Consider the following 11,783-nt stretch of genomic DNA (forward strand, 5'->3'; position numbering starts at 1 on the left):
GGGACATTTAAAAATAATAGTATCTTATTATTGAAAATAATTTTTAATGTTTTTTTTAAAAGTTGAATTGCAAGTGGTAAATCTTTTAATAATTTTTAATGTTTTTTTTAAAAGTTGAATTGCAAGTGGTAAATTTTTTAAGGGATATAAATAATAAAACTCAGAAGTAAATAACACAAATTTACTCAGTTATTACAGACCTTTTGCACTTGTGTGGTTCATTTTGTGTCCCCACAAGGCGGCTGGTGGTTACGTGGGGATTTGGTTGATTTGAAATGTCTTGTTGACTAAGGTATCACAAACCGGTTTGAAGGGTAAGGAGCATTTTCTACTTTATTATTTATGGTATTTAAAGATTGCCTATATATGAATCTCTAAAACCCTATGAAAAGATTATTACCTTCTTTAATTTATCAGTTCATCATTTTCAAACTTCAGACTAGAGAGGGTCCTTTTACTTCACATCATCAATGGCAGAGGTGACCAAGAGGTATTTCCTTTTTTCTTCACACACCATAAAATGTCTCTTCAATTTTTCTTCAAATTCCATGCTGTTGATGTCTTTCTTTTAGGCTTGGAAAATAGAGTGAGATAGGGTTTTGTAGTTGGTGAACTAGGCTCCGTGGCTATCTTGCTGGATTTTGTGGTGTGTAACTATAAACTGCAAAATAGGGGTGAGTTAAGACGCGTCGTAGCTTATGTGTTGGGATGCTTTCTTATGCTTAATTCGGTATTTTAGAACAGAAGATGTAAGGTTGGAAATGGAGTAAAAATACATGTGGAAGAGGTCATATTTGAGAAGATGTCAAAGCTTAACACTTATAATCGATTTATGGGCTACTCAAATCTGAATATTGTTCTTTGATTGGCTAATTTAACTTTTACTATTATCTTGCGATGTTAGTAAATATATTTTTCATGTGTTTTCTTCAAAGGTGTAAAACATTGGTTTAAGGTAGATCTGTTCATCGGTTAGGTCATCCGGTCCGATCTAAAAGCTCACTCGAAATATAAGAGGGTTTGGGCAAAAATATAAGTCTGAAAAGTGAGCTTGGATAAAAAATAAAATCCGTTTAAAAAACGGGTTGGGAGGCATTTTGGCCTAAACCCGGCCCAAATTCACTAAATAACAAAAAAAATATGTTTTTTATATTATATTCTCCTTATTACTATTTTGTTGTTATTGTTTGGATATTATATAAAACTTATTTTATTGTTAATTTTGTTATTATTTTAAAGACATTTGTTAATTTTGTTATTATTTTAGAGACATTTGCTTCTTAAGTTGCATCTATCTTAGTATTATTTAAGTATACATATTTTTTAAAATTTATTTTTAATTTGTTGAGAAATATTTATTTTGATGTTTTTAGTATTTTTGATGTATTATATATATTTTAAATTTATATAAAAATTAATATGGGCGGGCCAAGTCAGGCCTGGGTTTTAACATTTTTATCCTGGTCGGGCTTGGGCAAAATTTTAGGCCCTTTTTTCGAGCCGGTCCAGGCCTAAATGTTTAGTTAAGCCCAGCCCAACCCATGCACACCTCTAGTTTAAGGTGATAAGAAATAAAAAAATTAATATCGTATTTAAGTTGTTTGATTCAAAAAAGAATGATTCAGATTAGATCTGTAAAGAAGAAATAGGTAAGTTTAGAAATAAAGAAAATGAAAACACTAAAAGAAAAAATTTAAAGAACGAAAATAAATAAATAAATAAACAAAAATTATAAAAAAATAAAATAAAATATGGAACGAAAAACTGATGGATATGACAGATAAATGGATAAATGTCTAATTGAAACTTTTAAGATATAAATCTTAACAAACTCGATTAATTACTTTAATTAACCCTCCAAGAAATAATGCAAATAAAATAAAGAATCATTGGCAATTTTGAAGAATGAATTTCCACGGCTTCTTAAAAAAGATAAAAAAGAAAGCACTTCAAAAATCATAAGAAATAAATCTTACACACAAAAATAATTCTAATTAACCTCAACAAAAAGAAGTTTTAAATTAGATTTTCTTATTTGATTAAGAAATATAAAACTCAAATAATTAAAAATATCTAAAATTCGGAATAAATAAATAATAAAATAATAATACCTAATAAATACAATATTAGTCTCATATATAATAAAAATTAAGCCTAAAAATCGAACCTAATATGATTTAAAAGTCTGAATCTCGTAAATTTGTAATAATCCAGTCCAAAAATTCTGCTCGCGCAGTCTTCACTAAAACAATTATAACTTAAGTTCTCAAACTCTAAATTGAGTGATTAAAAGTGTGTTTCGAAGCTAATAGATAGATCTTTGAACACTATGAAGATATCTCAACTCAAAAATGCCTATATCTCATTCAAAAAGTTGTCACAAGTCGGTTGAGTTTCCAAACTTGGAAATTGGCAACTTTGGTGAATGGAATTTAATAAATTTCACATCATCCGTGCATGTACCACAAGGTGTAAAAAGGCTCCCAATTTTTGGTTAAAAAATTAGGTTGAGCTACAAAAATAGTTTGCCTTTAGTTCTATTTTGGTCACCTAAATTAATTTTTTTCGATTTAGTCACTCAACTTTTCGAAATAAAATATTTTAGTCACTCTCTTGTTAGTTGCTATTAGATAAGTGATGGGAAGCTAACGTGAAACTTTTTTTTTATTGGTCTAATAACAAATTTAACTCTTCAGTATTTACACATTCTATTAATTTAATCTTAAATTTAAAAAATTCTATAAATAGAATCAAATGCATAGTTAGATGTCTATTTTTGTAGTTTACCCAAAAACGATTAAGTCCCTCCGAAAAAAAAAAGCACACTCATTAAACTCTCATGTATTCAAATTGCAGTTCAACAAAAAAAATGAAAAATTTTAAATAATTCAAAATTAAAAGATATTTTAAAATGTTATGTTAACAATGAATCTTTGAATCTAAACAACCACTTATTTAAGTTGATTCTAAATTTGAAATTTTTTAAATTATATATATATATTTAAATTTTAAAAGAATTATAAATTTGTAAAAAATATTAAAATTTTTAAAATTATTGAATAAAATTCAAAATAAATTATTAAAAAAATTAAAAGTTTAAGCTCAAAATGAATCTAGACATATAATTGTCCAAATTTAATCTAAATCTAAACAATCATATGTCCAGATTCGTTCAAGATAATTTCTTTAAAATATATAAAATTTTTAAAAATATTAAAAATTATTTTTCGTCGTGTAGAATTGACACCGCAAAATCAATGTCACAGAATAATGATCACTACATCATTGTCACAGAATTGTTCTCCTTAATTGTGTCAAGCATTTTATTTGTTGAAGAAAATGAATTCATTATGTTAAACAAATAAACTATTATCTTTGGGGGTTACATAGATCTAGGTCCATTTTATTTGAGTTTTAACTGCCTTTAATGGTTTGAAATGAATTTACTCGTTTCAGGTATGCAGTTGTCACTGGGGCAAATAAGGGTGTTGGATTTGAAATATGAAAGCAATTAGCTCAAAATGGGATCATGGTGGTATTAACTGCTAGAGATGAAAAAAGAGGTCTTGAAGCTCTTGAAAGTCTAAAACGCTCTGGTCTCTCAGATTATCTAGTTTTTCACCAGCTCGAAATAACAGACCCTGAAAGCATTGCTTCTTTGGCAGATTTTGTGACGAAACAATTTGGGAAGTTGGATATCTTGGTACCAATTATCCAACTTATATGCCATAATTAGCATAACACTGATTTTCTATGACAAGATTTTCTTATAACATTGATTTTTTTGCAGGTTAACAATGCCGGGATATTAGGTGTAACCTTTTTGTTTACTCCTGGTACTGAGGTATGTTAGCTAAACTACCTTCATTACAGAATGCCTGTGTCACGAACTAACCTATTGGGTCATGAATACGTAATTGTCTTAAAGTTTTTTTATGTAACGCGTGTCTTCACATATTCGAATCAAACGTAAAGTGCACTATAGTAAAGGCACTGCTGAGGGTGGTAAAACTTTGATAGATTTATGGCTACTCGAACTAACAATAAAGACATAATCGGATGGGGTTGTGTCATGACAGCTTGTTACAAATGTAGGTAAATTCGAGTGATATACAGAGTAAAATGACTGATGGCAATTACGAGTTAGCCGAAAAATGCCTAAAAATTAACTACTATGGCGCTAAAAGAACTGCCGAAGCACTTATTCCATTGCTGCAACTATCCGACTTACCAAGGATCGTAAATCTTGCCTCCTCTGTAGTCATGCTGGAGGTAGAATCCCGAGTTCCTGTAAAATCCCATTTCAGATCATAAGCTTCAAAAACGGTTGATGGAAAAGTTTCTTTGTTACAGGGTACAGGTGAGAAGCTTGAAGGAGTGTTAACAGGTGTTACAACAGAGGAGAAACTGAATGACTTAATAGCCGAGTATCTAAAAGATTTTAAGGAGGGCTTACATGGAAGTAAAGGATGGCCAACCTTCACCTCTGCCTATACTGTCTCAAAAGTCGCACTTATTGCCTACACTAGGATTCTGGCAAACAAGTACCCAGATTTCTGCATCAACTCTGTTTGCCCCGGATATGCCAAAACTGATATAAACCTCAACACTGGTATTATAACTGCTGAAGAAGGTGCTGTGACTCCTGTTAAGTTGGCACTGTTGCCTAAAGGTGGCCCTTCTGGTCTCTTTTTTGTGAAGGGTGAGCCTGCAACTCCGGAACCTTGATGATCAACACCATGACGACGGCAACAATGCAATCTCAACTTAGATGAAACGCAGCAGTAAAATAAAAATGGACAACAAATCTTGTTGGGAAAAGCAAATTTTTTCTGTAAATTCTCACTTTATGTGGGCCAATTGTACTAGTGTGTGGTTTAGTTCGTTATTTTTCACGTTATATCTGAAATTTTGTGTTATAAGTTGTAATATGGGAATGGACCAACTTTTGAATCTAAACATATATATGGCAGTATTGGTTTTAGTTTCTCCATTAAAATACTTAGTTTCATCACAAAGATGGTTGCTTTTAATGGGAGTTGATTTTTATGAACGAAAGATCTGTGGGTCCTTGCCCGCTGCTTGAAACTGACATTGTTGCCCACACAAGCCGGTTTCGTGGGGTGTTTTGAGCCGCTATTTGGATATCTTTTTGGGGGATTATTATATACCACAAAAAAAAAGGGACATGAAGAGCAAAACTTATGAAAAGATCAGATTTTTCAACCTTCTTTATTTTCTGTTATTGTTGACATTCAACTTTTACCCAAATCTGTAAAAGCTGACATCTCCAGCAGCAAAGAGAGTTCTTCTCTACTTTCTCGACAGTATCAATGGCAGAAGTAACAAAGCGGTACTGCTTTTTTTGTCTTTCTTCACACACCAGCTATATATGTTAAGTTTTCTACACTCTGAACCAAATTTGTTCAACTTTCTTCTCAGATATGCAGTGGTTACTGGTGCAAACAAGGGAATCGGATTGGAAATATGTAAGCAGATGGCTTCAAAAGGAACCATGGTTGTTTTAACAGCTAGAGATGAGAAGAGGGGTCTTGAAGCTGTTGATAAGCTGAAAGATCTTGGCCTGTCTGATAATGTAGTTTTTCATCAGCTTGATGTTGCAGACCCTGCTAGTGTTGCTTCTTTGGTGGATTTCATCAAAACACAATTCGGAAAGCTTGATATCTTGGTATTTTTTCATCAAAACGCTACATTTCTTTCTTTACTTTACTTCTTTCCGAGTTCATAATTTGACTGTTGTCACTTGTGCAGGTGAACAATGCAGGGATTGGTGGCGTCAAAAGTGATCTTGAAGCTCTTAGAGCTGCAGGCTTTGGTAAGGTAGTCTCCTATCAATCCACTTGGTTTCCATTAACCACAGTAGAGAATTGTCTCTCCAATCCGTAGTTAATGTTTGAGAGATTTGAAGAGATTGCAGATGATGGGATTTGAATCCCTGAATTCATTGAGTGTCACATTTTAACTATAGCTGCATAAGTTAACTAAGTTAAGCCCTGGGTTTATGTTTTTCGATACTAGACTATAGCAGGTTAGCCTTTTGGAATTTGGATGGACCTAATAATCCCACACTTGGTTTAGTATAAACTCTTTATCCTAAACATATTTCTTGATTGCTTGGGGATTATAGCTACTAAGTGGTAAGTATTTAGTGATAGAAAGTTTATCCAAAAGAACTATCCTGAATGCTCAAAGATGTTTAGAACACCTCTTGTAAATGAGTAAGCTTCTTCCCTCGTTGATGCAGCCTGGTGCACAACCAAACTGGGGTAGTCTACTGACTCAATCACCAGAGTTATCCAAGCAATGCCTTCAAACAAACTACTATGGCGCCAAAAGAATGTGCGAATCACTTATTCACCTTCTTCAGCTATCCAATTCACCGAGAATTGTAAATGTTTCTTCTTCTATGGGGAAGTTAAAAGTAAGAAGATGAAAATAATCAATTGCTGGTATCATAGGTTTCAGCCTAAATTTTCTTGTTGTGTCTCAGAATGTATCGAACGAATGGGCGAAAGCAGTCCTGAGTGATGCTGAGAATCTTACAGAAGACAAGGTGGATGAGATATTGAGCCAGTATATGAAAGATTTCAAGGAGGGTTCATTGCAAGAGAAGGGTTGGCCTGCTTTTATGTCAGCCTACATACTGTCTAAAGCAGCCATGAATGCCTACACGAGGGTCCTGGCTAAGAAATATCCCAATTTCATCATCAACTGTGTCTGCCCTGGCTTTGTGAAAACAGACATAAACTTCAATAGTGGGATCTTAAGTGTTGAAGAAGGTGCAGAGAGTCCCGTGAGATTAGCATTGTTGCCTAATAATGGCCCTTCTGGTCTCTTCTTTGTGAGGAAAGAAGAGTCAGAATTTTAATCAAAGCTTGCTTGATTCAAGTCAGTTAAGCTTGTGAAGAAGTGTTTTGAGTGTTGTGTGGTTGGCGTGTTAAGTTACAGAAAAATCTAATAAAAGAATTTGGAAGAATAAGAGTCATGATATTTGTAAAATAATAATGTAATCGACATAGCTTGTAACCAGACATGCAATGATCTAATTGGCCAAAATATTTGTCAACAATATTATTGTTCTTGTTGCAGTTTCAAGCTCTGAAGATACAATGGAACAATGCTAAAATGCTAAGTTGTAGCGTTTTATCCGAGTAATTTGTCAAAATGGTGAAAATTTGTCAATTCAAAACTTGCAATTGCAAGCACTATTGGATCACGATTCTTTGGCTATAGTCTAAGAGAAACAAGTCGGCTTTTGGCGATCATTGCATATACAAAAACAAGATTAAACCAAATTAGGATCAAATCCTCTTATAAAAACAAATAAATGCATACTAGTGGTTTAACAACTAACAAGACTAGACTTTTTGATTGTTGCCAAAATTAAGCTTTGTTACAATTGACCCGGTATTTTATCAAAAGGAGCAATGTTTAGATGGAGGGCATAGTACAGAAAAGCTAGTCTATAACATTGCTACTCGAGAAAAAGCTTCATATGAACATTATGGCAGTCTCAGAACCTTGAATCTACACTCATTCAATGTATTTCGTTATGGCAAAACAGAACTGCCACTATGATAACATTGTATAAAGCGTCTTATTTGTAAAGGACTAGCCGAGCAAGTTTGTCTAGGGAATGCAGTCAAAGGGAGAGTCTAACCAGCAACATAGACAAGTTGCCACAAGTGCAACTTGAGTCAAATGGATAAAATTCTCAATTGAAGTTATATGCTCTCTTTGCTGAACTGACTGTGTTAGAGAGAAGCATTGCAATTGTCATAGGACCGACACCCCCTGGAACTGGAGTAACGGCTGCAGCAATCTTGCAGGCCTCGTCATAACAAACATCTCCAACTAACCGATATCCTCGAGGACTAGTTGCATCCTTTCACATGGAACAACATATTACTTGTCAGTTAACTGAGGGGGGAAGGGATTCCAGAAAAAAGTGAGCGACTCTAAAGTCTCACTAACCAAGTCAGAAGAGGACACAAATAAGAAAGAAAAGAAAGAAAATGTGCACCTACCTCAACTGGATTTATTCCAACATCAATAATAACAGCACCTGGCTTTATCCAGCTACCTCTCACCATATTTGGCTGCCCCACAGCAGATATTATGATATCTGCCTGTCTTGTAATTTCCTCAGGATTCTTGGTTCTAGAATGGACAATAGTTACAGTAGCATCTTCCCTCTACCAATATCAAGACACTGTTAGTGGGGTAAAAATAAATATGAAATTATGTGTCCAGAGATAATACAAATGAGGAGGAGAAGAGTCATTACTTGCAGTAACAGAGCTGCAGGCATTCCAACAATATTACTCCGACCAATGACAACAGCCCTCTTTCCTTTAATATCAACACCATATCTATGCAATAGCTCTATGCATCCTTTAGGAGTACATGGAACGAACAAGGGTTCGCTACCTCGCATGGCAAGATGACCAATGTTCAATGGGTGGAAGCCATCCACATCTTTCTCAATCGTAACAGCATTTAAAATGTTCTGCTCATTCATATGCTGGTGGAAATCCATGAAGCAGAATTAAGAGCCATGATTACTTTCAAGCATGCAAACCCCATATACTACATATAGTATGATTGACATTAAGAGGATAAACATGCAGGTTTTCAAAATTAGATTAGAATCATACAGAAGGTAGAGGCAATTGAACAAGGATGCCATGAACCGAAGGATCACCATTGAAGTCCGAGATATACTTGAGAACTTCTTGCTCAGAAGCATCATCAGGTAAATTTACTTCAAAGGAGTTAATCCCTACAGATTCACAAGCTTTTTTCTTGTTCCGCACATAAGTAGCAGAGTCCTTCCTATCCCCAACTAGAATAACGGCTAATCCAGGAACAACTCCAATTGCTTCCTTCAGTTTTGTTACTTCAGCACTTATTTCTTCTCTTATTTGCTTTGCCACTGATTTCCCATCGATCACCTTAGCGGATGGCTCAGCAGCCATTGAAGCTGTATAACAAATCAAAACCAGCCTTAATGATCCCATATTCCCATTTCCATATGAAAATTACTGTGATAAAATAATTAAGCCCTCGTAATGCACTCTAAGCGTTTGACGAAATGCGACAGTGACAGAAAATAACATAAAAGAAAATTTATAACAATATATAATATAACAAACTGAAAACTTCCGTAAAATTCCCATACCAGTAATGAAACGAGAAGAACGTGGAGCGTGGAGAGAGAGGGCTCGAGGAAGGGTAGGGGTATTTGAGAAAACATGAAGTGGACCCACAAACCGGCGAAGGGAAACGAGACCATTACTGAAACGGGTAAAGGAGAGGCGATGGAAGGCGGCAGCGGAAGAAGGATCATTGAATATCATGGACACCATAGTGTTATGAGTCCGGAAACGACGGTGGAGTAAGCTAAACGTTGCGTTGGTATTTTTAGGGCTTCACTTAAAATGCAGAGATAAAGACGGAAAAGGAAGCTGATTCTCAGGTTTTCACTTTGCAAGTGGCTTTGGCGGCGGTACTCTGCGCTGCTCACTTTCTCTGTGTTTGCGAAATAACTATTTATTTTTGTTTTATTTATTTTATTTAAAAAGTGTGAACTTTTTCATTTCTATCAAATTTGTTTTTCTTTTGTTTGGGGTGAGAAAATAGGTTATAAGATATTGAGTTAGTTTAATATTTATTATATTTAATAAGTATCTTAATGTAGTTAATTTGATTTCAAATATTTTAAAAGTTAAAAATTAAAATCAACCCGAAATCACCATCCAAATCTATGTTGAAAATTAATTTAAACTAAATTCATCGGTTCAATTAATTTGAACAATTTCGTTCGAGCTTACACTATTAAAATTAGAAGAAAAAAAAAGTTTACATTCACGTATACTTTTAAGTCCTAACAAATATGATAATAAAACACAATATAAATATAAGAAAATATAAAATGTGTTATTAACTCAAATTCTAGCTCACAAATGAGGGAGGATGATTCCTTTTTAGAAAAGGCTCTTTTTATCCAATAAATATGATTAATATAAGTGTATAGTTAAAATGAAAAATTTTCTATTTAGGTTCTATAAAATTTTTAAAATTTTAAATTAGTAAATATAAAATTGTACTTTAATTTTCTTAAAAATGATAAAAATTTAATTTAATCTCTTAAAAATTATAAAGATATAGACTATTCAAATGGTAAAATTATATTTTTATTATTATAAAAATTAAAATTTAATTTTAACCCTCTTAAAAAGAATCAACCCATGTTCAAAAGCATCTTGTTCTGAAATCGTTATACCTAAATGATATTGTGCCTAATTAATGAATTAAAAGCATTTGGAATCCCGAGTCCCTGTACTTTGCCTTTAAAATTCAGTTTCAATTTTTTTCCTTAGCTAAGCAAATGAGGTAACGACAACAGAAGCGAAAGTTTTTTTATTTGGGGTTTTAGGGTTTTTTACCCTAATAATATAAAAAATAAAATAAAATATTAAAATAAGTTGTTTGAAAGATTAAGTATCAAAATGGTACATTTCACTTGGTGGAGAGTGGTGCATAGACGGCACTACTCTCAATTTCTGACCCAAAACAGTAAAAAATAATAATAATAGTGATTTAAAATATTTAGAGACCTGTTATGCAATTTTTTCATTTTTGAATGGCTGCTGAAAAGGAAAGGAAAAGGTGCTGTCTGACAGTGTGACGGCACTAAACTTTAAATTTGAATAATTTCCTTGTAAGCCCTCCTTATTTATTATTTTCTTTTTATTTCTCTTCAACTTACTATAATGTGTTTAAACAAACCATTAATCTATTTTTGTAGTTAAATAAGCCATTTTCTTATGGTTTTTACTCATAAAAGCCCTATATTTTAATATTAAAGTAAATATATTTTAATATGTTTTTCTAGTTTGAATTGATATTTAAATTATATGAGTCAATAATAATTTTTATATTGAATTTTGAATTGATGAATTAAACTAATTGAATTAAAAGTTAGTATAAGTGGTTCGGTTCAAAAGTCAAGTGGTTATTGAAAACGAGATATTAGGACCCCATTTTAGTAATTGAGGGTTGTAAATATTTTTATTAAATATTTATGGAGTCGTATTATAGTTGAATTGAAGTTTGGTCCCGTAATTTTAACAATTGATTGCTTAATTTAAGCAAAATGACTAAATTGTAAAAGAGGTAAAAGTTAATTACTATAGATTAAAATTAGTAAATGGACCAAAATGGGAATTAGACCATGGTAATTAGTAAAGGGACCAAACGAATTAGATCAAGAATTCCGCTGCAAACTTAAATGTTTAGAAAGTGTAAGTAAGTAACAATTTCATCAAACAAATTGAATTTTTATTTAGCATGAGATAGCGTTATTTTTATAAGTCAAACGGATTCTGGATTTTCAAATAAATTGCAGTGATTTCTCCAGATTCAGTCATAATGTCTAGGTCGAGTCTGGGGTGTTACATAAAATTATACAAATATGCAAAAATGATTTTTAGTGCAAATATTCAAATATAAAGCCAATCTAAGTCAAACTCCTAAGGAAGAGTAACATCCAAATTTATTTTAATTAAATTTGGGTCAAATTTACAAATTTAATCATATAATGTTCATGTATTTAGGTTTTTGTATAACATATTTGAATTAAGATTTGAATATAAATATTTTCACGCATATAAATTTGATAGGGTAATATGTTTTAATTAATCTCTTTAATTGGCCTAAAATTAAAATCAATTTAATCAAATTGTTTTGATTGAATTGAC

General features: G+C 32.5%; 3 protein-coding genes across 5 annotated transcripts; 2 read left to right on the forward strand and 1 right to left on the reverse strand.

The window, feature by feature from the left end:
* Positions 1 to 311: 311 nt before the first annotated feature.
* LOC107896282 ((+)-neomenthol dehydrogenase) lies at positions 312 to 4,984 on the forward strand. Its single transcript, XM_016821406.2, has 5 exons — positions 312 to 490; positions 3,457 to 3,703; positions 3,791 to 3,844; positions 4,096 to 4,272; positions 4,354 to 4,984. The coding sequence occupies exons 2-5, from the start codon at positions 3,530 to 3,532 to the stop codon at positions 4,726 to 4,728; spliced, it is 780 nt and encodes a 259-aa protein (XP_016676895.1). The 5' UTR covers positions 312 to 490; positions 3,457 to 3,529; the 3' UTR covers positions 4,729 to 4,984.
* Positions 4,985 to 5,032: 48 nt separating this feature from the next.
* On the forward strand, positions 5,033 to 7,090 carry LOC107896281 ((+)-neomenthol dehydrogenase). Of its 3 annotated transcripts, none has more exons than XM_041078029.1 (5): positions 5,033 to 5,353; positions 5,443 to 5,689; positions 5,773 to 5,841; positions 6,266 to 6,409; positions 6,512 to 7,090. In XM_041078029.1, exons 1-5 carry the CDS (start codon positions 5,334 to 5,336, stop codon positions 6,887 to 6,889), a joined length of 858 nt encoding a protein of 285 aa, XP_040933963.1. In that variant the 5' UTR covers positions 5,033 to 5,333; the 3' UTR covers positions 6,890 to 7,090. The 3 variants fall into 3 exon arrangements, with proteins under 3 accessions (XP_040933963.1, XP_016676894.1, XP_016676893.1); XM_016821404.2 differs by having other exon boundaries at positions 5,050 to 5,353; positions 6,266 to 6,442; XM_016821405.2 differs by lacking the exon at positions 6,266 to 6,409.
* Positions 7,091 to 7,362: 272 nt separating this feature from the next.
* Positions 7,363 to 9,644, reverse strand: LOC107896280 (bifunctional protein FolD 4, chloroplastic). The gene is made up of 5 exons (XM_016821403.2): positions 9,203 to 9,644; positions 8,679 to 9,004; positions 8,309 to 8,545; positions 8,049 to 8,216; positions 7,363 to 7,906 (listed from the first exon to the last, which is right to left on the reverse strand). Exons 1-5 carry the CDS (start codon positions 9,387 to 9,389, stop codon positions 7,736 to 7,738), a joined length of 1,089 nt encoding a protein of 362 aa, XP_016676892.1. The 5' UTR covers positions 9,390 to 9,644; the 3' UTR covers positions 7,363 to 7,735.
* Between the last annotated feature and the right edge of the window lie 2,139 nt (positions 9,645 to 11,783).

The sequence above is a fragment of the Gossypium hirsutum genome, chromosome A10 (genome assembly GCF_007990345.1).
Source record: "Gossypium hirsutum isolate 1008001.06 chromosome A10, Gossypium_hirsutum_v2.1, whole genome shotgun sequence".
Classification (NCBI taxonomy): domain Eukaryota; kingdom Viridiplantae; phylum Streptophyta; class Magnoliopsida; order Malvales; family Malvaceae; genus Gossypium; species Gossypium hirsutum.